The sequence below is a fragment of the Scedosporium apiospermum genome (genome assembly GCF_000732125.1).
Source record: "Scedosporium apiospermum strain IHEM 14462 chromosome Unknown SEQ_SAPIO_0099, whole genome shotgun sequence".
Classification (NCBI taxonomy): domain Eukaryota; kingdom Fungi; phylum Ascomycota; class Sordariomycetes; order Microascales; family Microascaceae; genus Scedosporium; species Scedosporium apiospermum.
This window is the reverse complement of record NW_015971800.1, coordinates 876142-899094: the sequence shown is the minus strand read 5'-3', so window position 1 is coordinate 899094 and position 22953 is coordinate 876142. Positions and strand designations below refer to the sequence as shown.

Below are 22953 nucleotides of genomic sequence, written 5' to 3'. Positions count from 1 at the left end.
AAAATCGACCAGCGTCGTTTTCAGGTAGTCGTCACCCAGTAACCGAAACGCGCCAATGAACTTGGAGAAGTCCCCCGTAGGAACTCCAGCGTGCCGTCCAAGAAAGGGAGGCGGTGGTCTTACAGGACGGGCCGCGAACGAAAACCGTATCCTATATGGTACCGATGGCTTGCCCGGCTCTGGAGGGGGCGACCAACGTCGACGTGGAGCGGATATGGAAAAGCGACGAACGGTCATCTGTATCCATATTAACGGGAGGAGAAAAGGGAAATAGCAGGTATGGATGATCTATGGGATGGAAAGTGTGGAGACATCGGAGGAAATGTAGAATGCTGGAGACAGGGCGATGGATCAATACGACAATTCTGCGTGTTCGTTCCCGTGTGATTTACATGGTATTGAACATGGCTACCCACGGGTCCGTATAAAACCGTAGAGTTGTATTGTGGCGGGATATCTTGCTCGCTGAGCAGTTAAACTACAAGCTGCGACCAGGAGCCTGTCCTCTGTAGGTCAGCGCATGTGTCATGTGATTTCACCCGTCCCTTGATGTTGCGACAGACGTTGCATATCCACTTGGTTTCTAATTTTCTAATACCTACCCGACATGCTAGTCTGCTCGAAAACCGCGTACAAAATGCTGTACTGTAGTCCGGATATCCTCGAACAAAGTTGCTTCGAGTCCGAAACACACTACAGGTAGAGGATATCTTCAAGATTGTAGGACAACGGCTATATTCTTCATTAACTCATCATTATGCACACACTTTTATTTTTCTCCCACCATGCAAACGCCAAAACTCCAAGGCCTAACCCAAAATCCCTTCACGCCAAGACTTGCCAGAAGATCACACTGTTCCTGACACTAAGCAAAGTGCAACCCTTCGTCGTTGAACGCGCTCAAGAGATGCAAAAAGTCAGTTTCATCGCACTTGGCAGCACGCTGACCGCCCAGCTTCGTCGACTCGAGCACACGACGGATCTTTATAGAAATCAGTTGGGAAACCAGAGCCCGGGGGATTTGGGTAAGACCCAAGGTGATGTTCCCGCCCTTGCTAGTGTTAACCTTGGCGAGCTTCTTGCTAGGGCCATCTTCATCCATCATGTCCTCATCACCACTGGCCTCCCCCATCTCATCATCCTCATCCGCCGCGTCGTCCATTGCCTGATCGTCCGCCGTCTCCTCTCCTCTCAAAATCTTCCAATCCCGCTCGGGAATTTGCTCCGTATTGATGCACGCCCACGTGATCCAGTTTTGCTCCACCATGGCCTTCACCTTGTTACCAGTCCACGTCGCCCTCAACGTCTTGTTCTTCCTCATGAAGCAGACGCGCAACATGCCGTCCCACTCGTCCCAGCTGATGTTAGGACGGTCCGTCCTCGGCTCTATCCTAACGACGCTAGACTCGACTTGTGGAGGAGGAGTGAAATTCTTCTTGCTGACTTTCATGACGTGCGAAACCTTGGAGAAGAATTGGGCGTTGACGGAGAGTCGGGAGTAGAGGGAGTCGCCGGGGCGAGCAATCAATCGAAGGGCGAATTCTCGCTGAACCATAAGAATGCTGACTCGAGGGGGCTTAGGCATGGAGAGGAGTTTGAACACGAGCGGCGAGGAAATCTGGGAGGAAAGTAGAAGTTAGTAAGAATTATAGGATTCCTAGTAATACCCGACGTAGAGGGGTATTAAGAGGGAGTCTGTCCGTACCTGATAGGGCGTATTACTGATACAGACATCGAACGGCTTCAACTCAGACGACTCAAGCTTGATAAAGTCGCCGAGCACGATCTGCAACTTTTGTTGCTTCGGCGTCCCCTGCACCACACAAGACAGCTCGGCAGCCATCCTGGGGTCAAGTTCTACAGCAATCACGCTCTTGGCATGATCTAATATCCTCGTCGTCAGAACGCCGGTACCGGGACCGATTTCGAGGACCGTCTCGACGGGTTGTATGTTTGCCTTGGCGACGATGGCATCTGCGATGGCGGCGTTCTTAAGAATGTGCTGGCCGATGTTGGTGTTGAATTTGAAGATGGGCGCCCGGGTCGCCGCGGGTTTCTGGTAGGGCGAAGCGGCAGACGAGTTGCGCTTCGAGCGCTGTGCTTTCGCCATGGCTATTTTGAAGGTTCCGGTTTGGGAGGGAGTTGTCGTGTCGCCGGACTTGGGAGGTGAAGTATGGATCGTGGAGGTCGAGGCAAAAATTTAGGCGGTGAAGGGCGGGAGGGCGGTGGCAGCAGGTTTTTTGCCCTCCAACGCTGAAAATTGTCTGCGTGGAAACATCTGTTGGCGGCCCGGCTGGCTGCCGCCAGCTGGCCTGAGCTGCCGAACCTCACACCAAGTAGGGCACCGTTTTTCCTAGTTCCACCAGGAAATTCCTTTCCTGGTCAACAACGTTTGTTCCCACAACATCGAAGGTTGGTGGGGGAGGGGCTAAAGTCAAGCTTGCGGCTTTGGTAAGCTGGCTCTGACAGAGACTTTATCACGTGATTCTTGGTGAGTTTTGGTCAGGTCCTTGCAGTCACGAGCAGCAGCCGCATTTGTGTTTTTAGACTTCACTTTTCAACGATGTGGAAGGTAGTTATCATATTTGATGTCTTGTTCGCTTGACTGTGAGGGCTCGGGAATGGTAGGTGAAATTATTTTGACGGTGCAAATGACAGGCAAAGAAACCTAATGGTTCTTCCTTGCGACTGCATCATGCCTTTATTGTCCGTCACATGTGGAGGTTGGCGTTCTGAATTCTATGGCCTCCAAGGCTCAGTCAACATCTAGTGGCGCATCACGAGAACGTGAGGGAAGATGAGCCCGCCTGACCCCGTGTTTTAAGGCGAGCACCACACATGTGCAGCTTCAAGAATGGATATATTAGAGTTGAAAACCTACGATCAGGGTGTAGTTGTGTAGAAAATTAAGCTGAATTTTTATCGAAGGCATTTCCTTGAAGCTCATGGATTTGCTGTCATGGACGGGTCCGTCAACCCCGAGCGCCATGTCGCTCAGATGAGCACGTTAGTGATTAGTCCAGCTCTTGTCATCGTCGCTGCAGGGCGAATACTGACTTCGAGTAGACTACTATTAGTCGCCTCGATAGCATCCTACGTACCACAATATCGAAGGATACGCAGACGAGATGATGCGACAGGGATCTCGATATGGCATCTGGTCTTTACGACCATCGCCTCCACAGAGCAGTTCGCGTTGCTCTTGGTGCTCTCGGTGATGAAAATACCGGATGATTATGATTTCCCAGGAGACGGCGCAAATAGTTTGTCGTCGGTTCAGGGGTGGCTAGATTTAGCGCAGATGGGTACCATATGGTTCGGCACATCCGGATTGTGAGCTTCCTATGTTCCCTTCTTAATGAGTGTAGATATGTCGTGGATGTGAAGTCGTAAACTAATATTCAAGAGGTAGACTATTCCTTTCTGTGCGCTACCCCGGATCCTCTGCCATGGCCAAAGCATCCGCCATCCTCGTCTATCTTACCTGGTTTTCGGTATCCCTGGGCGCATTCATCTTTCAAATCTTCTGTCGAGACTTTTACCGCGATCCCATCAAGCAAGCACAATTAACCTCGGCGTTCCTCGACTGGCACTTCATGGTCCTCAACCCATGTGCCACCGCCGCAATTCTACTCTCGTTCTTTGCCCAGTCGCACATGACGCTTTGGCTCCGTTCCCGCGGTGCCCTGAGCATCGAGAGCCTAGCAATCCAAGTCGCCGTATTCGCCGCGCTTGCATCATCCTGGGGTAAACGCTTACATCCGACCGAAGACGCGTCTGAAGACCCGCATTGCCGGCTTATTGCTTGGTACAATTCGGGCGGGTGGGCAGTCTTCAACAGTATCCTGTGGAGCTTAGTCCAGACCTACCTCTTGTTTCTTTCTATTTTTGCCATGTGTATGGGTCCACGAAGGAGATTATCGGCCAAGAGGAAGAAGAAACTCCTGAAGAAGCAGAAGAAGAAGGCGAAGAAGGATTCTACGCCGGATGAGACGACGCCCTTGCTGCCATTGTTCCATAAGCCGCCGGAGAAGAAGAGGAGGTTTAGGTCTTTCTTGGCTAAGTTTAAGTGGAGAAAGAAGAAGAAGAAGAGGCGGACGGTCAGTAGGTGGAGGAGAGTGTTGGGAAGGAGCAATACGTGATGGGACAGTATAGGGGAGTTGGGGATGGTGCATTTAAAGGTTGCGTTCTAGATCTGCATGCCATAGAAGTTACATTTCGCAAGATTCAATTTATTGCTCTTCACTTGAAATCCAATGAACAGGCCCGCAAGGCCGCCGAGGTTCCAAACTGCAATCCTCATGGAGCTAGAAGCATTCAGAATTGATTTTTGTCAACATTAATTTGCTAATGGTGCACCCTTCACGAATCACGACCTGGGATCCAAGATTCCAAACCCATTCACCTTGTCCAAACTTCATTCATTGATGCGCAGAAATTGGCAAGCTGCCGTTTCTTTCAACCCAAATCTCAACGCCCAAGTCAGTCAGATCCGCAGAAAACAAGGCACTCCTTAATCCGATACCAAGCATAGGCCAAGCCCTTCAAAAAATCAGCCATCCCTTCCCACCTCCCACAAAACACCACCGTCCATAACATTATCTCATGCACGCCCCCGGCATTAAGAGCCACAATTACCAGAGAAAAAATCCCGGCCCCAAGCAAAACCGGCCACACGTGAGCGGGATCTCGTGGGTCCCGCAATCAATGTATAGATTGGAGCCCATATCCATGCCAGCACCCGACTGGCTCCCCGCGCCCTTTTAGCCGGAGCCTGGTAGGTCACTGTGAGCACATTTCGAGAGATGGGAGGGCCTTGGCCCGGCTTGGTTCAACGCGCTCATTACCGTGGGCGGGTCTCATTTATGGCGGCTTGTTAATTGGGAACAGAGCGTCGTGAGCCGTGATTCCGGGGATGATGACGAGTAAAGAGAACCTGTTTGGGGCAGGATAGTGGCTTAATATAAAGATAGGGGGATTCCGTGGAAGAGGGATCAAAAGATTGCAAAAATTCTGCTAACCTGGCCATCTCGAGATTTTTTCAACATTTGCCTTTGAAGTTTGACGCATCCATCGATAAGGACGGCGGAGAGTGGTTCATCGAAGGCCAGCATCTGTACGAGACTATCGATTAGAGAACTCAGTCACGATGCTCACCCAGATTCTCACCACCCTGACGCTGGTTCTCGGGGTCAGCGCCCACTGTACGTCTCGCAATTTGCCCGATCATCATAGCTAGATATGGATTCTCGCGAATCAATCGACCTCGCCCCGGACGATTTTTCAGATTGATGATTTCTTGCTCTGCTCAAAGCGCCAGTTACTAACAGAAACTAAATCAACCAGACACCTTTCCCTCGATCCAGTCCACGGGCGACTGGCAATACGTCCGCAGAGCAGACAACTGGCAAAGCAATGGTTTCGTAGGCAGTGTCACCTCCGAGCAGATGCGCTGCTTCCAGTCCCGTGAAGAGCCTTCAAAGGCGACCTTCACTGTCGCCGCCGGCTCCCAAATCACCTACAACGCCCTCCCTAACGTCTACCACCCTGGCCCCATGGCTTTCTACCTCGCCAAGGTACCTGAGGGCCAGACTATCGATACCTTTGATGGTGCCGGCGATGTATGGTTCAAGATCTACCACGAGCAACCCAACTTTGGTGGACAGTTGACGTGGCCGAGCAACGGTATGACATGCATCTTTAACAGGCGCGCCGAGGCCATTTGATCTCATCTCGTTTACTAATCTCCCAATGCAGGCAAGTCTAACTTCCCCGTCACGATCCCCGCTTGCATCGCTCCGGGAGACTATCTCCTTCGTGCCGAGCACATCGGCCTCCACGCCGCCCAATCCCCCGGCGGTGCCCAGTTCTACATTTCGTGCGCCCAACTCACCATCACCGGCGGAGGCAGCACTGACCCGCCCAACAAAGTCGCCTTCCCTGGTGCATACAAGGCTTCAGACCCGGGCATCCAGATCAACATTAACTACCCCGTGCCGACGTCGTACCAGAACCCTGGTCCTGCTGTGTTCAAGTGCTGAGCGTACCTCCGTTTTCTCTTTTGGGGATGGAACTTGGGAATCATGCGGGATTATTAGATTTTAGTAAGGCAGCATTCTCGGATAGTACGAACATTAACGGAAGAGATTGAATGAGCATTGATTAATTTCGAGAACATCTGACGTAACGAAGAAATTGATTCCACTTGTACGTTATGATGCCATTGCCCAAGACGACGCCACGATCTTGATTCCTGAGGTCCTCTCCAGCCGCTCTTCATATTTCGTTGCCTTTGAAGTGGCGGAGCATGCAGGTCGTGTCACGGTTCGGACCGGCTCTCTAGCTCCTTGACTCAGTTTCTGAGGCCTGTGTGCGGCTGGACGCCAGCCACACCCAGCGACAAAGTCCTATTAGTCCTCTCTGAAAGATTTCCTAATCACTGGTGAAACTCGATTAAACCAAAACAGCACCGATACTAGCGTGGTTCAAGCATTGGGGTTGTCCAAGCTGTTCGCAGATTCAACGACCCTTTGCGGTTACACTTGGCTCAATGCGATCACGCTTGCATCAATACTGGCAGCCCGGCGGTGGAGAATCTGAATCAGTCTGCCTTACTAGTTATTATGCAACACCATCCAATCGCGTTAACATTGTATGACCAGACAGGGATTCTTCCTGTGTGAATTGAGAGTTTTGACCTTTCATAGATTCATTTCGTATCATATTAACTCGTAGTGAAAATGGTATATACATGTCTAAGACTCCAGTATCGCCATTTAGAAACACTCCTCCCAAGCTCCTCAAACAATGACACCCATAACCTAAACAAAAGACGCCGACTACCTTTGATTGCTTTCGCGATCCTATTCATTTTTCTCATCCAGGCAAATACACATGGCTGCCACGAGCGCCATGTCAACGCCAGGAGCAATGGTGACAGTGTAAGTCTGGGCTCCCATCAGGTAGTGCTTGGCGGTTCGGTCACGCTTGATCCGGGCGACCACGAGTCCTGTGGCCTCGTCGACGATGTCGGCCTTGGAGGACCGCCAATTTCCCCTCATGACGAGGGTCTCGTACTTTCCTGTTCGCGAAGTGAACGTGATGGTCGCTTTCGAGCCGATGACTGTATTGGTGCAAAAGGGGTGGTTAGTGGAACAGAGCAGGCACGTATTCCGAAAGAGGATAGTCCTACGTTGAACTAAGCTATTCTTCACCTCCATAATCAACTGCCCCGTGCCATTTGTGACAGCAAAAGTCGCATGAAGACTAAGGATTTTCTTCGAGATGGTGAACATGTGGTTTCCCAGCATGTCGGTCACGTCCTTGCGACCGCTGAGAGACAGCACGCTCCCCTTGACTTTCAGCAAGGGCATGCCATTGGCGAGACGGATGTCGAAGCTATCGCCGGAGAGGGAGAGAAGCTTTTCATCAATGACTAGGACTTCAGTTTGGCGGGCCGTAAATGTGTCGAAGAGGCCGATGGGCTGCGGGGCGGGTTGGAGCCACTCCATTGTGTAAGGGCTGATGATGAAATGAGGACTTTGGGGTTATTATTGGACTGAGTGAAAAAAAAAAGGAGAAGAGGAAGACCTTGGTTTGATCTTATGAGAAATTAAAACCATTAGACGGCTAAAGCGAAAGGCGAGAAAAGAATGATGCGGGCTAGAGAAGCCATCGCGGACTTGTGGAATGGAGCAGGCCGATATTTGTAGCCTGCTCAAGTATTGAATCAAGGACTACTATGGATGCATTTACGATTAGGTAGGATAATGGTCTCGGGTATCTTGGTGGCGGAGCATGGGTGGGAACTAGATGAGAGGTACAGCAACAGCGGGACCTAATGTGCGGCTGAGGTGATAGGACTTCAATTTTGTGATTCTTGAAGCGGTCAAGGCCGGGTCACCCACACTTTCTTCGGGTTCGGGTCCGTCCGTTTTTGTTACTTAAAATAACTCAGCCCCTGAGGCTTCTCTTCCCACGAGTCGCATGCCCGCTAATGTTGACATCGGGTGGACAATCTTCCAGAAATCCCCGCTTCAAGAGACGATGGCTTGGAAAGCTGGTATGCCCCTGGTCTACATAGCGTCTTAAAGAAGGAAATGGAAGGATCGACAGCATCAATCAATATTCCAGCCCCGCACAGCCACTAAATTTAAGTCTAACTGTCCTGCAGGCTTGTTATCGTGACGGCCCTGGAACTGCATGCGGCAGCCTAAACTCTAAACGGACTGCTGTGCGAGCGGCTGTTTGAGGCGCCACGGTCACATCAAATCATTGGATCTGCCGCTCGAACTTGACATTTCTCGGGCGCATCGGGGGGAACTTTCGTAACTCGGATCGGTAAACATTTCCGATATTGCTCAAGAACTGCAGGTCGTTGACTTGATCACGAGGCGCCTCACGGAATTAAAGCCAGGCTGTGGCTCGGCACACTCTCCAGATTTGAGCAGAGAAGATTGAGGATTACAAATAGGGAAGAGCAAATCCCAGCTGCACCCGGAAATGCTTCTTATGATCACTCCAATCCAAGCTTCGGAACCGACACCGCACGTGGGTTGCGGCTCGGCTCCGGCTCGGTCAGAGAGCAACGGAAGGAGTACCCGTCTACACAATGGCGAATCAATCAAACTCTTGAGCTAAAATAAGCGGTAATTTAAAAATTAAGTTGATGAAATCGCATCTGCAATTATGAGCGCGTTTCAATCTGACAGAGGGGAAGCCAGCATCGTGGGCAAGCCAAGCCATCGCATGAATAAGAAAGGTCGAAAATTATGAAAATACAAATGAAAGAATAACTAAGGCGATAGCAACCGAAATATCAAAAGAGAGCCGAGAGAAGAGAAAAAATGTAGTAGTAATAAGAAATATCGAGTTCCTTCCCTCCCCTACTTCTCGATAATCGTCGTAAACTCAAACATTTCCTTGGTCGCCACCGCCTCTTGGCCGTCTCTATCAGTGCTCACCGAAACATCCTCCCATTGATCGAGCAGCTTCAGCATTTCCTCGCACTTCTGACGTGCGGAGCCCATTCCATCGGACCCTAGGGCAACCCGCACCGCCCACGATCGGCCGGCCGCTACACCCTCTCTTTTGATAATGTCCACCATTCTCGCCGATGCTTTTGCCAAATCGCCAGGCATGTGCGCCATGGGATTTGCAACGTAATGTCCGACCAAATTGTTGAACAGAGGCTCATAGCCCTGGATGGATGGCCCGTTATTCCCGAATCCTGCCTCTCCCTCACTGCGTGGCTGGCCGAGATGAGTCGGGAACCCTCCGCATTCGAACGCGACACAGCGGAGATTCAATGGTCGGATTTCCTTGTGCAAGGCTTCGACATATGCACTCAAGGCGGCCTTGGACGCTGCGTAGTGGGAGAGGAACGGCTGAGAAGTCCACGCTGTGCTTGAGGATGTAAACGCGATGCATCCGTGGCCTTGAGATCGGAGGAGGGGGAGGACGGCGCGGGTCACGCGCATGTGTCCAAACAGGTTGACTTGGAACATGTTGTTGACGTATTCATCACTAGTGGTTGTTAGTTAGCGCTGGTGAAGAGTGGATGGTGTACAAGAGAAGATGGCTCCTTACTCAGCCTCCTCGGCACTCTTCATAGAGGACATCCCGGCGTTATTCACCACGACATCGATGTGCCCAAAGGTTTCCCAGGCTCTCCCGATCTGGGCCTTTATCGTTGAGCTGTCGGCGGTAATGTCCAACTCTAGAAGGGCAACGTTCTCAGATTTGAGATTGCCGATGCGTTCTTCTACTCGACGCCCTGAAGCGATGACTTTGTCTCCACGGGAGACGATGTGGTCAACAAGAGCCGCACCAATCCCCGAGGTGCTGCCAGTAATGAGCCAGATAAGAGGGGCCATGGTTGTTAAAAGTTCGATATTGAAAATATTGCTTCTGGTGGATGAATGATCTGCAGATGTGGAGATTGGAAGTTGCAATCCATGGCGAAAATCGTTTTGGCTTTATACTTCCTTCCACCTTGCAAAAATCTGCATCATCTCAGTTGCTTCTAATCTTGATCTTGAGGTCGATTGAGCCTTCCGTGAATCATCAATGGAGTGTTCGGCCGAGCGACGGACCAACACTAGCGGTTGACGTCACGTGACGCGGACGAATCAGTCCAGGTGCCGGACGAATGCCTGCCCATGGTCCGTCTCACCACCTCTCATCTGTCTCAAGCGAGACAATTTACCCCCTCGTCCGTCTCCCTGTAATGCGCCATTCCGAAAACGCCAGGACAATCAAAGATGTTGCACGCACGCAGGAAGATGAGAAAAGGAACTCGGAGTTGTGCCGAATGTGAGCTTCTCCACTTGAGTGCAGCTGATGGTGTGGACTGGGGAAGGCTCCCCCATTCATTCAGGGCAAACCCGTTGACGTATCCTCGAATGAACAGGTAGGCGGCGAAAGATACGGTGCATTTTTGCTGAATCGGAGTCTATCTGTACGCCCTGTTTGGGTCGTGGTTCGCCCTGCATTGACCAACGAGATCTGCCCGCCGTTGGCGTTGGTCCGCGGGCGAGCTCTTCAACGAACTCCGCGTCCAACACGGAGGAAAGCCACTTCTCGGCTTCGGAGCCACATTTGATGTAAGTCTAGACTGTGGGATAACCGGAGACTAGTTAGTGAATATGAATTGAAACCGACCCGGCTAATGCGGATTAGTGAACTTTCTACAGATGTTCAAACTGTAGGAGGGACAGAATTCAAAATACCACTGGTGTCCGCATTAAACGCATCTCCGGTACAGTTTCAGCCGCCTTTCTAAGATGTCCTCTCTTAACACTTGAGATTAGTCACTACTACCAGCACCGAGTCGCGAGGATGGACGCTCCGGGGGACTTTCGCAGATCCAGACCCCTTCCACATCCACGACGACACAACATGAACCGACCACCTCTCCTCTCATCAATAATGAGGATGCCAGTCCCAGAGCAGTCTGCGAAAGGCTCCGTCGGACTCTCCCGGACTTTGATGCACTATTGACTACGTTCAGAATCAAGGGATTCTGGTGGAATAGCTTCCGTCAAAAGACACGTGCTATCAGTCGCTCGCCAGTAGAAGACCTAATCTCATTTGCGACCAAGAACTACACGAGCCAAAAGCCCGCGGAGATAGGCCTCCTCGTAGTAGCCTACGCGCGATGCCTTAACAATGGCGGGGATCTCTATGCCTTAGTAGAAAGGTTGGTAATTTCCAACTTCGCCTACTTCGCTACGGTGGAAGGCATGGAGTGCTTGGTCCTGCTGGCGAAGTCTTATACCGACATTGGCCAGCCGCGCCGCGCTTGGCTTACTTGGCGGCGGGGGTTGACGGTGGCCCAGCTTTTGGTAAATATCTCTGTCGTCTTTCTCCTCCCCACTTTAGTGCTGACGAAACCATCGCCACCTAGGGGTACTATTACGAAAATAACGATGAGACCATCCAGAGGGTCTGGTGGAGCATATACCATGGCGACCGCTTTACCAGTCTACTCCTTGGGCTTCCGCATGGCTTCAGTGATACCTACTATGAAGCACTGTTAGGCGGTTCGGCTGAAAATTCGATGCCGGCAGAACATTATTTCACGCTTCGCTGTGCGATGCTCGCTGGGAAGATTATACAGCGTAATATTGTCCCGAGAGAGAAATCCTTCGCCCAGAGCCTCATGATTGACGAGGAGATGGAGGAGATTGCGTCTTCTCTTCCCGAGGAGTGGTGGCGCATACCCTCCACCCTACCTCAGTCGCCGAGCGAACTCGATAGCTTAAGAGAACGGATTCTCCAACAATTCTACTACTTTCATGTCAGAAGCTATCTCCACCTCCCCTTCATCGCGTCATCTGGGCCATCTTCAAACAAGAGCGCTGTGTCCCAGGGCATCGCCATGACTTCAGCCCGTGCGATGCTTGAGCGGTTCCTCCTCCTACGGACGGAGATTGCTCCCGGGGCTCCCCTGTTCGAGTGCAAGACAAGCGACTTTGTGGGGCTAACGGCAGCGGTGATCCTGGCGCTTTGTCTCTTTGGTAATGGCGCTCTCACTGACCCCTTAAGGTACGACAGTGATTGGAATCTAATCTCCGCCACAAACGCAAGTTTCAAGCGGGAGGTTCAATCTAGCGGGTGTAACATGGCGGCTCAATGCTGCCAAACGCTCAAGGCGCTCTTGCATTCCCAATACCCTCAGTCTGATGGGTGTCAGTTGAAGGATATTTTTATTCCATATTTCGGGCGGATCACTAGGAGGGCGGATGGTCCCACCAATACGCCCGCTGTGGATGAGAGCCGTTCCCACAACATATCTCTTGGACCGGTGCTGCAAACCACTCCAAATCAGACATCAATAGAACCTACGGAGGAATCAACTGCCGGCCTAAGGAGTACCGCCGCCTCCTTTGAATACGCTGGCTACGATGTGCCCAATATATTGTCAGCAGCCAGTCTGAATTTCAATGAGGCGGTAGAGAATGATATGGTTGGCTCCTGGTCTGATTTCTTCTTGGATCTTAATCAAGATTGGGATATGTTTACGAGTTACGATTATTGAAGTAATGCGTGCCTAAGGCATTCTTATCACTCATCGGAGCGTCTAATAATGTGAAGGGAGTCGCTTATTCTATTATGGAGAAGAAAGCTAATTGTGCAGAGACTTCTTCACAAATATATCTGTTATTAGGCATTACTTGGCCAAGGATGGCAACGACAAGCATAACAAAGGCGGGAAATGAAACGAGGCCAGGATACCTGCTTTGAACGAGTAACTAAACATATTCTACCGATAATTAAACTCACGCGAAATATTTAGATACCGCTGCCGCTCGGCCAGAATTATCCTTCCACCTCTTTCAACGGCCTAATAAGCCAACAAGAAATCTTAGAGGTAACAACAGTAGATCGATCAAGACAATCACTTCGAGGGCGCGAGACGCGGGCTGTCACGGGCCGACCGCAGTTGGGGCACGTTAGCCACCTTTGTCACATCAGGGGCATGGATGCATCTTTTGACGTTACTGTTTCAAATAGTCTGCGAAGTGGCTCAACTCGCCCATCTATAGCAGGTAGTGTAAGTGACGCGATGAAAGGCCTGAGCAGGTATTGCTTCTGACCGAAATTGACCTACTCGCGCGCCGCACCCTCTAAAAAGACGGAATAAATGTGAGATCTCAGAGAGTACAGTAACGCACGCTTCGGAAATTTCGGCATCGTAAAACTGTTTCGAGACTATGGCGACGACGCAGGAGGCTCGAGTGTATTGTACCATGCACCACACAGGCACACGACTCAGAGCGATGGAACTCGTCACGATAGAGATGCTACTAAGCGCCTTTGCTATACTGGCAAACACTGGGTCGAGGCGCACGTAGCTCCCACGGCTCACGATTCGGTACAGACGACACCGGCCATGGCGCGGACTGCAAATGCTAGCCCGACGTGTTCCCAAGCTAAGGTGCCATGATGAATAGAGGAAGGGGCCTCAAATAACAAGTAGCGGAACTTACGCCATAGTTGATAATGGACGCGCGTCTTTTGGGTTGGGGGGGTTGACACTTTTGCCTTTGCTCCACAAACAAACTCAAAAGCCATTTTCAATCTTACATTCCTATTTTTTTTTTTTTTCTATGTCGAAACATTCGCCAGAATGCAGGCCTATCGGGATCACTCTTCGCCGTTTCGAGGACAGCCCTTACAAGGGAATGTTTCTTTCCCTCTTATCTCGTCATATATCTTCGACTGGATTGTAATTCTCGTGGTTGGTGTCGCGGGGTTTATAATAGGGAATATCGACCCTTCCAAGCGACCATTCTCCCTTGAAAATCAGGATATCTCGTAGGCTTCAACTCCAGAAATCCTAAAATCCTTTCTAGGCTATGATTCGAATGCTAACTCCTTGCAGATTCCCCTATACTCCCCATGAGACCGTTCCCAATTATATCCTCATCATTGCAAGCACCCTTGCACCAATCGTTGTCATCCTCATCATTGCACTAGTATTCATCCCAGGTACCGCCGTTCCCGGTGGTATACCGCAGTCCCTGATCTGGAAGCGCAAGCTCTGGGAGCTACACATAGGTTGGCTAGGCTTGGCACTCTCACGGTCATCGGCATGGTTCATCACCAGTAGCATAAAGAACCTCCTCGGGAAGCCGCGCCCAGACCTGCTCTCCCGCTGCCAGCCAGACACTGCCAATACTGCACAGTATGTTGTGGGCGGCATCGCCAACGTCTCGAGCAACGGCCAGCTCGTCTCCGCGGCTATCTGTAGAAGCACCAACGATGACATCTTACGAGATGGCTTCCGTAGCTTCCCGAGCGGCCATGCGTCGTCGTCCGCAGCGGGGTTGATCTACCTCTCCCTATTCATCGCGAGCAAATTCGCTATCGCGTTTCCAACCCTCGCCCCGTCGGGATATACTGAGTCGTCCTTCTCCGCCTTCCCGTCCCGCATGGCTCTGCATCACCATGAGGGTGTTGACTCCCACGCGCAACATCAGGCAAGTTTGTCCGCAGTCCGGCGACGAGCGGCCGCGCCGCCAGTCTACCTCCTTGTCTTCGCTCTCGCACCGTTCTTAGCAACGATTTTCATTGCGTCCTCGCGTTGGTTCGACTTCCGGCACCATGGGTTCGACATCCTGTTCGGGTTCTCCATCGGCGCCATCACAGCGTACGTCGCCTTCCGTTTCTACCACCAGCCCCTCAGCGAGGGTGCGGGCTGGGCCTGGGGTCCGCGCAGCAGCGACAAGGCATGGTGGGCAGGCGTGGGCTCATTCAGCTACGCGACTGATCGGGAGCGGTTATAGTTAGTTTATGTAGCCCGTAAATTAAAGATGAAGTCCTCGCCGACCAGGACAAGAACTGGGACCGCCTAGCTTCTTTATTCTAAGTCCAAAACGACATAGAGTAGTCCAACACCTCGTCGTTGACAGTGATGCTGAGGTCAACCACGGATCCACGGAAGATTTGAGCCTGAAATCGCATAAGAATTTATATAGGATAACAGATCAGCAGAGTCTGCCCAGAGGAAGATACCAATGGAGCCACTGGTGGGACTGTGCGAGCTACTGGTAGGAAAGAGGAAGGGAAGGAGTGCTGGAGCGTAAGAAATCGAAATTGTCTTCTTCGGACCAGACTGGAAACGACGCGTTCGGATTTTACAAATAAAAATAACGTCTCCATTAGGATCCAACTTGTAGTAAGCACTATCGCCCATATTAGCTAATCTCTACCTTAAGAGTTAAAGAGAGCTCGGGATTCACTAATGCGCAGCGAGGGCAGCGAACTTGGAGTTTATTAGTTTAAGTCATATAATAATACCTAATACATAGTGACAGCCTGGGAAGGAGCATCTATAAGTAGGTCTCTAGAGTAGGGCCACAGGGGCAGCAGGATTTTGGCAGTCAGAGGTATCTTTACCATTCTCTGCATTTTGAAGGCTCCAGTGTAGCAGGTCATTGAGGGGAGAGAAGCTCTCAGGAGGTGCAGTAAGAGACTGGCTCCCGTTTTATCCCAGAGTCGGGAATGGATCCACACTTCTACCTTATAGATTTGGCAAAGAGTGATAGTATATAGTGGAGGGGGCATAGAATAGAAATGTATTAAGGGGAGTAGGAAATTAAGTAGGGGAGTAATAGGGGAAAGTGATCTGTTTGGCGGATGGGAAAAGTCTCTGGTCGCACGAGAAACTTTCTGGCTCAATGGAGTCATAAATGGTACAAATGGAAAGGGCTCTTTAGGGAGGGTTGGGGCTAAAAAGGAAATAAGGTATAGAATTAAGATTAGGTTGATCTGTGTTCTGTAAAAGCTAACGTCGATGGGGGCCACAAGGGCTGACGACCAAGACCCGCGTTGCAAAAGAATGAGATCTGTTTCGAGTTCCTAAGGGATAGATGAAGACTGAGGGAATATGATGGGTCGAAGATAGCGATGAAGAGGCTTGTAGATATACTCCGCCTTGAACACGCATTATTAGACTCCCGTGATCCTTGGGTCGTCTTCCGTTCTTGGAATCATAGTTGATCATAACCCCCTCTGCGATTCTCCAAGAACTTGTAACCCGGGCAAGATTTCCGAGCCCCGATCCCTGCCACGAGTTAGTATGATTTGTAGTAGTGCTAGGTAATTTTGAGCTAGCCGAAGCTAGAATAACGAGGTAAGGTTAAAAGACTAAAAGTTCAATAGGTTATAAAAACCCACCTATTCAGAATCACCCGAACGTTATCCCGTGCTCTAACGCCCAGGTTCTCGATCCGATAGACAGTTCCTCGATACCATTTCATTTTCCAAACCCCTGGAACGCGAGGCGGCCTCTCTATATTGTCTTAGATCGGGTACCACCTCTCATCCTGCGCTTCTCACCCGCCAATCCTCGACGATGCAAAATACCGGTTCTGGACGGTTGAGTAGTCGTGATGGTGATACCGTGCCGCACCTGCGGACTACGCAATCAATTCGCTGAACCCTGTGGGCGGTTCTGAAGGAGTGAGGAAGAGAAATACCGAAAAATATAATAGTAAGGATATTACATCGGGAACGATATCAAGATAAACAATACCGTTACAAATGCACATGATGACAACGGGGCAAACGTTTCATTTCCCGTGGACCTCGTCCATTTAATCGTGCGTTGATTGTATTCAAAGGTCGGTTGAAGAGAGTTTCTTGGGCCTCGAACCATGAACGCCACCGCTAACATGACCACCGACGCTATTCTCATCTGGCACAGATGTCTCCCTCAACCCGTTCTCCAAAGGAAGGATCTCCCATCCTTTGCCGCGATACTTACGCGGCCAGATTCCGCATCTCCCCGGCGAGAGGATTCCATTTGGATCAAGGGCATCTTTCAGTGTCTCGTTGAAACGCATCAACGCCTGGTCATTCCACCCATAAGTTCGTGCAACTTGATCCGAAAGCGACTGATGAGTCCTGTTGGACAAGCCCGAACTATTAGCCAATAGGACTGAACGATGACGGTGAAGCCGTAAAGCCGTCATATGTCGGTCAAGAGAAAGTCCAGTGAGGAAATTTGACCCTGGTATTTTCAGGAGGGAATCCTTGATAATTCCAATGGAACCGTCAACGGCCTCTTTTGGGCCATATTGCGCGCCTGGTTACTTTCCATTAGCGTTTCTATTAATGCTAGTCGTCGATAGGGTGTAAATGCGGTGTATTACCATAGATAATCCAGCTGCACGCTCCGAAAGGTGAATGTTCGTCCATCCACTTATACAGAATGTCTCTCGGCATCGCTCCTTTCCCGGACCACAGCTTAGCTCTATCATCGTTGTGGCCCGTGAGAACTTCGTGGGCCCCGTCTGCTATCTGCACCACACCCGAAAAGACGCGCTTGAGGATCAGGGGCTGGACTATTTCCATGATGGAACTGTAGTCCTCGTCATTCTTAAAGCTAAAGGCGTATGGGAAAACCTCGGTTTTTGGCATCAACCATATTCCCATCTTCGTAACAATGCCGAAATTCGAATGGGTAAAGATTCCGTCAGAGTACGGGCCATAGCCGTACCTATGGTTCGTCAATATGCGTAGTACAACACAGCATGGGTATTTGGGGAGAAAACCCACTGGTAGGATGCCCATGTTGGATTTTCTTTGCCGTCCTTGCCGGGAAGAGCACCCATTCCGAGGCGCACTATCTCTCCAGTGGGGAGGACAACCTCCATACCGCAATGATTGGCGAAGTGATCTCCCAGAGGAGTGTATCTGGGGGGAGGTAGCATTAGCAAAGGCCGAGGTAGTAAATGGGTATGACCGCTGAAAGTGAGAGATATCGACAAACCCAATTCCTCTTTCACAAATATTGCCAATCAGGCTGCCACCCCCAAGATCAGGGCAATCCATCATAAGATTCACTCCAGCCCTCTGAATGGTTTCATATAAGGCAAAATACGTGACGCCTGGCTCGACTATGCAGGAACAGCTCTGTTCATCCAGTTTAAGAACCTTGTTCATGCGTCTACCCAGATCAATCGTTAGTGACCCGCGAACGCGTGGCCCTGCGCCCCCGTATCCAATATTCCGGCCAATAGAAATCGGGAAGACGGGAAATTGGTATTTGTTCGCCCATATCATAATGGCTTGGACCTCTTCTGCGGATCCGGGGCATGCAGTCGCAGAGGATACCGTATCGTCATGTTCTAGAAGGGGGAATGCATCATGAGTGATTGGGTGTTCCATGTACCTTAAAAATGTTAGTTGTCCGTAATTGTCAAAGGCCATATTTCTCTGGCTCGTACCATCCATCATCAAGGGGCTTGTCGTTGAGCACAACGTTGGCATCTCCGATCTTCTGTTTCAATTCTTCAATAGCAAGGTCGAATACCTCGCGGGAAATACCTGGCGGAAGCACCGGAACATCTTCATCCCGGGTCTCGGATGCTTTCATCGTGCGCAGTCCAAGGTACTTCTTCTTTTTGTCAGCGGCATCCTCTCTCAGACGGCCTGGGACGCCATTATGGTGGACTGGGAAAGTCGGAATATAGAGGGTGGGGTCTGAAGCCATTTCAGCGGATTGATTAACGTTTGCCGTTGCTATACGAAGCGGGTAAAACCTCCGGAATGTAGAATATGAGAGTTGAATGAGGTTTGCAAGGTGATATTGAGACAAAGACCAACGAACTTATACACAGACATAGCTACAGCTAAGACGGGCAGTGAGAACCAAGAATATCACTAATACACATTTAGATTCGCGTCCTCCACCTCCACAGTCCAGACCCCACCCCCACCGTGCCGATCCCGCCTCCACCGTACCGACCCCGCCTCCACCGTACAGGCCCCCGCCTCCGCAGTAACAAACACCACTCTGCCTCGGCCCCGACACGAAGTTGCAGCGTTAGACGATTTACCATTACATCAAATCAGTCTCGTCAATAACGCAAGGATGTTTGCCGTGCCAGTTAGGCGGTGGTCTAATTCTCTAAAAATGGCTAACCGATCAACCTGCGTTGGAGAGCCAAAACCATAAGGCGGGACCTGAACCGCCCACCCCATGAATCCGTTCGTTCTTCCCAAAAACCGAAACATTTGCAGTCTCAGTCATGCGACCTAAAGTTGCCGTCATTACCGGCGCCGCCTCCGGAATTGGCCTCGCACTGACCCGGGACCTCGTCTCCAAGGGGTGGAACGTTGCGATTGGTGATATAAACTCGCAAAGGGGTGAGGAACTTTCTGCTGAGCTCGGTTCCGCCGTATGCTTCCAGCGTACCGATGTCTCCAGCTGGGAGCAACTCGCAGTGCTGTTCAAGAAAGCCTGGATGACGTGGGGTCGAATTGACTTCCATGCTGCAAACGCCGGCATTGACGACAAGGAATCGCTGCATGGGTCAGCATCACTGAGCGACGACGACGAGCCGTCCAAACCCGATCTTACGGTAGTCAACGTTGATTTGTTGTCGGTGTTTTATGGCGTCCGACTGGCGACACACTACTTTCGCAAGAATGAAGTCAAGGGAGGCAAGATTGTCGTGACGAGCTCGTCCGCAGGCCTGTACGCCCTGGCGCAGCTCCCGCAGTATTCGGCATGCAAACATGCGGTAAGTATTGCGATAAGATAGGAGGATTTGAGGGCTACTGGAGCTGTGGGCTGGCTGACGAGTCCCCCTCATCTCTAGCTCGTTGGGCTGACAAGGGCAATGGCCCAACCACTGCGTGCCGAGAATATCACGATTAATGCCATCCTCCCTGCATTTGTTATCACCAACCTTGCTCCGGGCCCGCTGAATAGCATTTGGCCCAAAGAGCACACCACTCCCATGTCGACTATCCTGAGAGCGTTCAATTTATATTTGGATACAGATATGACGGGTCAGATTGGGGAGTGCAGTTTGGAGGAGATCTACTTCAGAATGCAGCCAGAGTATGCAAACGCCAGCCAGAAATGGATCGTTGAAGAAAGCGGAGGTTTGTGGGAGCGGGCATACCCTCCTTCGGAGAGGTGAGGGGAGAGACTGGGCTTCAAAGGGGGGGGACCCGTTACCGTTGAGCGATCGAACATAGTGCCCATTGGCTCAGCTTTACATTGTTGCTAGTATATGCTGCAAACATATATAACTTGAAGCGTCTATCCTCTCCTAACGTCCACTTTGTGACCATTAGAAAAAGAGAAGCTGTACATGGGTCTCCTCGTGTATTAACAGCATGCCCCTTCCACCGCAGCTATAAAGCCTATTTATAAACTCGCCTCTTCGACAACCAACGTAGTTTAGTGTCCGGGTTTGTTCTAGGCAACAGACACTTTCAGAGAACCTTTCTGAATTTGCTAAAGGAGCACTTCTCAATTCGATACAACCCACAGCCGAGATCCCAATAACTCTGACCAGGTGTCAACCAAGGCATCATGGACATCCGCGGTCAAGGTATGGCTATTTGATGTCGCTATGATTTCATTGTCCATATCATAAAACGATAATGCCTCGCAAATGTTGACCAGCAAGGCCATATCATGCTCGTGAATTTCGCTTTGAAGGCCTGTGTTCATGACGATGGTGAGCCAGCTGCTCATCGCTTTCGCACATTCTGTCGCGCAGCAATAAGTGCGAATACTGAGCAATCTTGCCCGCACGCGAACCTTGGGACTTGTCAGCCGGTGGATTGATACTCAGTATGGTTACAACGTACCTCATCAAACCCGGACTTAGCGATGCTGCAAAAGACCTCTGTGGCAGCAATAACTGCTTCCCGGGAATATAAACTCTCACTATAGGAGGCATTAGTGAGCCTGTTAATCTGTATGATTGCGAATTGCAACAGCATTGCGCCCTCAAGCTCAGGGTATGACGACGCTGACCCGTCCCAGTAGTCATGGAGCTGGGCCGGCCACAGCATGTGGCAGTTCCTCAAGGCCTCAATTAGTGGATCTCTTGTGTTAGTAGCTGATAGGTTGCCATTCTTGTAGTCTTCGAACGAGTTGTAACTGAGTGGACTTGACTTGGCATGGATGACGGTTTCGAAGACCGCACATACTAGTATAACCCTGCTGAAGTTTGACAGATTCTGCAGCAGGTTACACGTATTCACCATGTCCTTGGAAAATAGCCCAAAAAGCACTCTCCGGAGTTGGACCCGGCTATCTGAGGATGTTGAGAGTCCTGGTAAAAGGCCGTTCATCCCCAAATCCCAGACGCGGTCCTCGCATGGTAGATCAAAGCTGATGGATTGTGAACTTAAAGGTATTGAACACCCGAAGCACATGGCCAATGAGACTGACTGCACATAGAACACGAAGGCCGTCCTGCAACGATGTTAGGAAACCCCGATCTAGTTAACGAACGCGATTGACCAGCTTACCGCAAGATCTCCTCGCGTATCGCCTTGTCTATGCGTCTGTACGCTTGATCTTGCCCGGGTTGACTCATCAAATTCAAAATCGCCTGGAATGTGATTAGAAGGGGGTTTGAAGGTGGTTCCTACATCCCACATACGCTTTTAGCAACAGCCTGCTCCCTAATCGCCCACTGGCGACTTTGTTTCGATGTTTGCCAAGCCGCGTATTCTATCAAGAGCACCCTAGTCTGCAATATACGAAGTTGGCTCTAACGAGAATGTGTTAGTAATTTATTGGGCATCCGTAATATTACTCGGCCACTCACCAGGGTCGTTGTTTTTTGTAAACACTCTACTGCAGACAAGTAGTAGACCTTTGCAAGCCGTGGATACTCCCCGGTATACTTCGCACCAAGAGCAGCCATGCTGTACTTCAGTTCTAAGGGGAGACTCCCCTGTCGAATCGCTTCGCTATGCAACATCGGAAAGTAAGGGAGGCAGCTCTTTTGGAAGGCAGCAATGCATTCTGCCAGGGCCCTGTCTACAGGAGCATGAGGAATGCCAACCTCAAATACAATAGTTAGTCAGTTGATACTCCTAAACCAAAAGAAACCTCGTACTTGATTTAATGTTTGGCCTACGGCCGGCTCCTCACCAGTAGACAGATGGCAAAAGCCTCCTAGTAATGGCGGGATGGTTACCGGTTCAGTGCTTTGCACATCAGTGAAAAGTTGCGCCAAACCACTACCCATGCCCAGTCCCGAATCGTGGGATATCTGGTGACCATCGAGCTCGAGAAACAAGTTTAGGTCCGGATTTCCATTCTCGTGCGTTAGCCAGTTGTTGGTGCCGTGTGGTGTCGATATCTCAACGTCGATCGCGCCCGCTCGGTGAGAGGGATCCGTCAGGAGCTGGGCGGGGTCTGCATCCAAGGTTGCTGTGCCAGCAGTCCCGAAACCCATATTTTCGTGGGAGGATGGCGTGCCCGAAATAGAAGAAATCACAGACCGTCCAGTCTCAGGGTCGCCTAGGGAGGACATGCTAGGGCGCCGAGACGTGGTCTCGTTAACACTAGTACGAGGCCAAGGTCCCCTTCGAGGCTTTCGTCGTCGTTTTTGAGGATCCGCGACATGAACTTCCTGGTGTCTTTTTAACACATCCGCGCGATGAAAGCGCATATCGCACCCATGATGCTGGCACACAAACTGTGGGGGACGGTGTGTAGATTCGTGTCTCCGAAGGTGGTCTTTGCGATGGAAGGACTTGGCACACTTCTTACAGCGTGGCATGTCCCTGCTGCCGTAATTCGTTCTCTTAGATTAGGAGCAGGTAGACACAGACTGCCCTCTCCGTTATTGCGAAGCTTCGAAATTCGTCAAACTGATTCCAAATTTGCCAAACAGTGAACCGCATTGGTGTTGGATGTGTGGCAATCTGACCTAAAAATCTGGGGAAGTGCAGCTGAGTGGGGACGTAGGTGGATATGTACCCCGCAAAAAGGAGGTTCCCCGGTTTCTCAAATGCGCCTGGCCGGGGCGGAAGTAGATGTCGGCATTTCCACTTTGCCGTGATTATCTTGCGTTGCATGTTGGAACTTACCAGGAGCCGCCACTCAAATCAATCGAAGTCAAGAGCTCTTTACGGGGATACAAGGACGCTCAGGTTCGTACCTGTTTGAATTTCCTT

At 50.7% G+C, this 22953-nt stretch overlaps 8 protein-coding genes and 2 pseudogenes across 8 annotated transcripts; 5 read left to right on the top strand and 5 right to left on the bottom strand.

The window, feature by feature from the left end:
• Positions 1-865: 865 nt before the first annotated feature.
• SAPIO_CDS5699 (Dimethyladenosine transferase) lies at positions 866-2110 on the bottom strand (the record flags this gene model as incomplete). The annotated part of the gene is made up of 2 exons (XM_016787972.1): positions 866-1618; positions 1706-2110. The coding sequence occupies 2 exons, from the start codon at positions 2108-2110 to the stop codon at positions 866-868; spliced, it is 1158 nt and encodes a 385-aa protein (XP_016642287.1).
• A 1339-nt stretch (positions 2111-3449) lies between these two features.
• Positions 3450-4142, top strand: SAPIO_CDS5698 (annotated as a pseudogene; the record flags this gene model as incomplete).
• Positions 4143-5149: 1007 nt separating this feature from the next.
• SAPIO_CDS5697 (uncharacterized protein) lies at positions 5150-6041 on the top strand (the record flags this gene model as incomplete). Its single annotated transcript, XM_016787971.1, has 3 exons — positions 5150-5204; positions 5347-5685; positions 5758-6041. The coding sequence occupies 3 exons, from the start codon at positions 5150-5152 to the stop codon at positions 6039-6041; spliced, it is 678 nt and encodes a 225-aa protein (XP_016642286.1).
• Positions 6042-6863: 822 nt separating this feature from the next.
• Positions 6864-7511, bottom strand: SAPIO_CDS5696 (uncharacterized protein; the record flags this gene model as incomplete). Its single annotated transcript, XM_016787970.1, has 2 exons — positions 6864-7123; positions 7193-7511. 2 exons carry the CDS (start codon positions 7509-7511, stop codon positions 6864-6866), a joined length of 579 nt encoding a protein of 192 aa, XP_016642285.1.
• A 1374-nt stretch (positions 7512-8885) lies between these two features.
• On the bottom strand, positions 8886-9875 carry SAPIO_CDS5695 (uncharacterized protein; the record flags this gene model as incomplete). Its single annotated transcript, XM_016787969.1, has 2 exons — positions 8886-9525; positions 9589-9875. The coding sequence occupies 2 exons, from the start codon at positions 9873-9875 to the stop codon at positions 8886-8888; spliced, it is 927 nt and encodes a 308-aa protein (XP_016642284.1).
• Positions 9876-10669: 794 nt separating this feature from the next.
• SAPIO_CDS5694 (uncharacterized protein) lies at positions 10670-12541 on the top strand (the record flags this gene model as incomplete). Its single annotated transcript, XM_016787968.1, has 3 exons — positions 10670-10705; positions 10812-11345; positions 11408-12541. The coding sequence occupies 3 exons, from the start codon at positions 10670-10672 to the stop codon at positions 12539-12541; spliced, it is 1704 nt and encodes a 567-aa protein (XP_016642283.1).
• A 1092-nt stretch (positions 12542-13633) lies between these two features.
• Positions 13634-14792, top strand: SAPIO_CDS5693 (Pap2 domain containing protein; the record flags this gene model as incomplete). The annotated part of the gene is made up of 2 exons (XM_016787967.1): positions 13634-13821; positions 13889-14792. The coding sequence occupies 2 exons, from the start codon at positions 13634-13636 to the stop codon at positions 14790-14792; spliced, it is 1092 nt and encodes a 363-aa protein (XP_016642282.1).
• Positions 14793-17127: 2335 nt separating this feature from the next.
• Positions 17128-18505, bottom strand: SAPIO_CDS5692 (annotated as a pseudogene; the record flags this gene model as incomplete).
• A 538-nt stretch (positions 18506-19043) lies between these two features.
• Positions 19044-19943, top strand: SAPIO_CDS5691 (15-hydroxyprostaglandin dehydrogenase (NAD(+)); the record flags this gene model as incomplete). The annotated part of the gene is made up of 2 exons (XM_016787966.1): positions 19044-19538; positions 19617-19943. The coding sequence occupies 2 exons, from the start codon at positions 19044-19046 to the stop codon at positions 19941-19943; spliced, it is 822 nt and encodes a 273-aa protein (XP_016642281.1).
• Positions 19944-21287: 1344 nt separating this feature from the next.
• SAPIO_CDS5690 (uncharacterized protein) lies at positions 21288-22307 on the bottom strand (the record flags this gene model as incomplete). The annotated part of the gene is made up of 4 exons (XM_016787965.1): positions 21288-21374; positions 21426-21536; positions 21594-21833; positions 21888-22307. The coding sequence occupies 4 exons, from the start codon at positions 22305-22307 to the stop codon at positions 21288-21290; spliced, it is 858 nt and encodes a 285-aa protein (XP_016642280.1).
• Between the last annotated feature and the right edge of the window lie 646 nt (positions 22308-22953).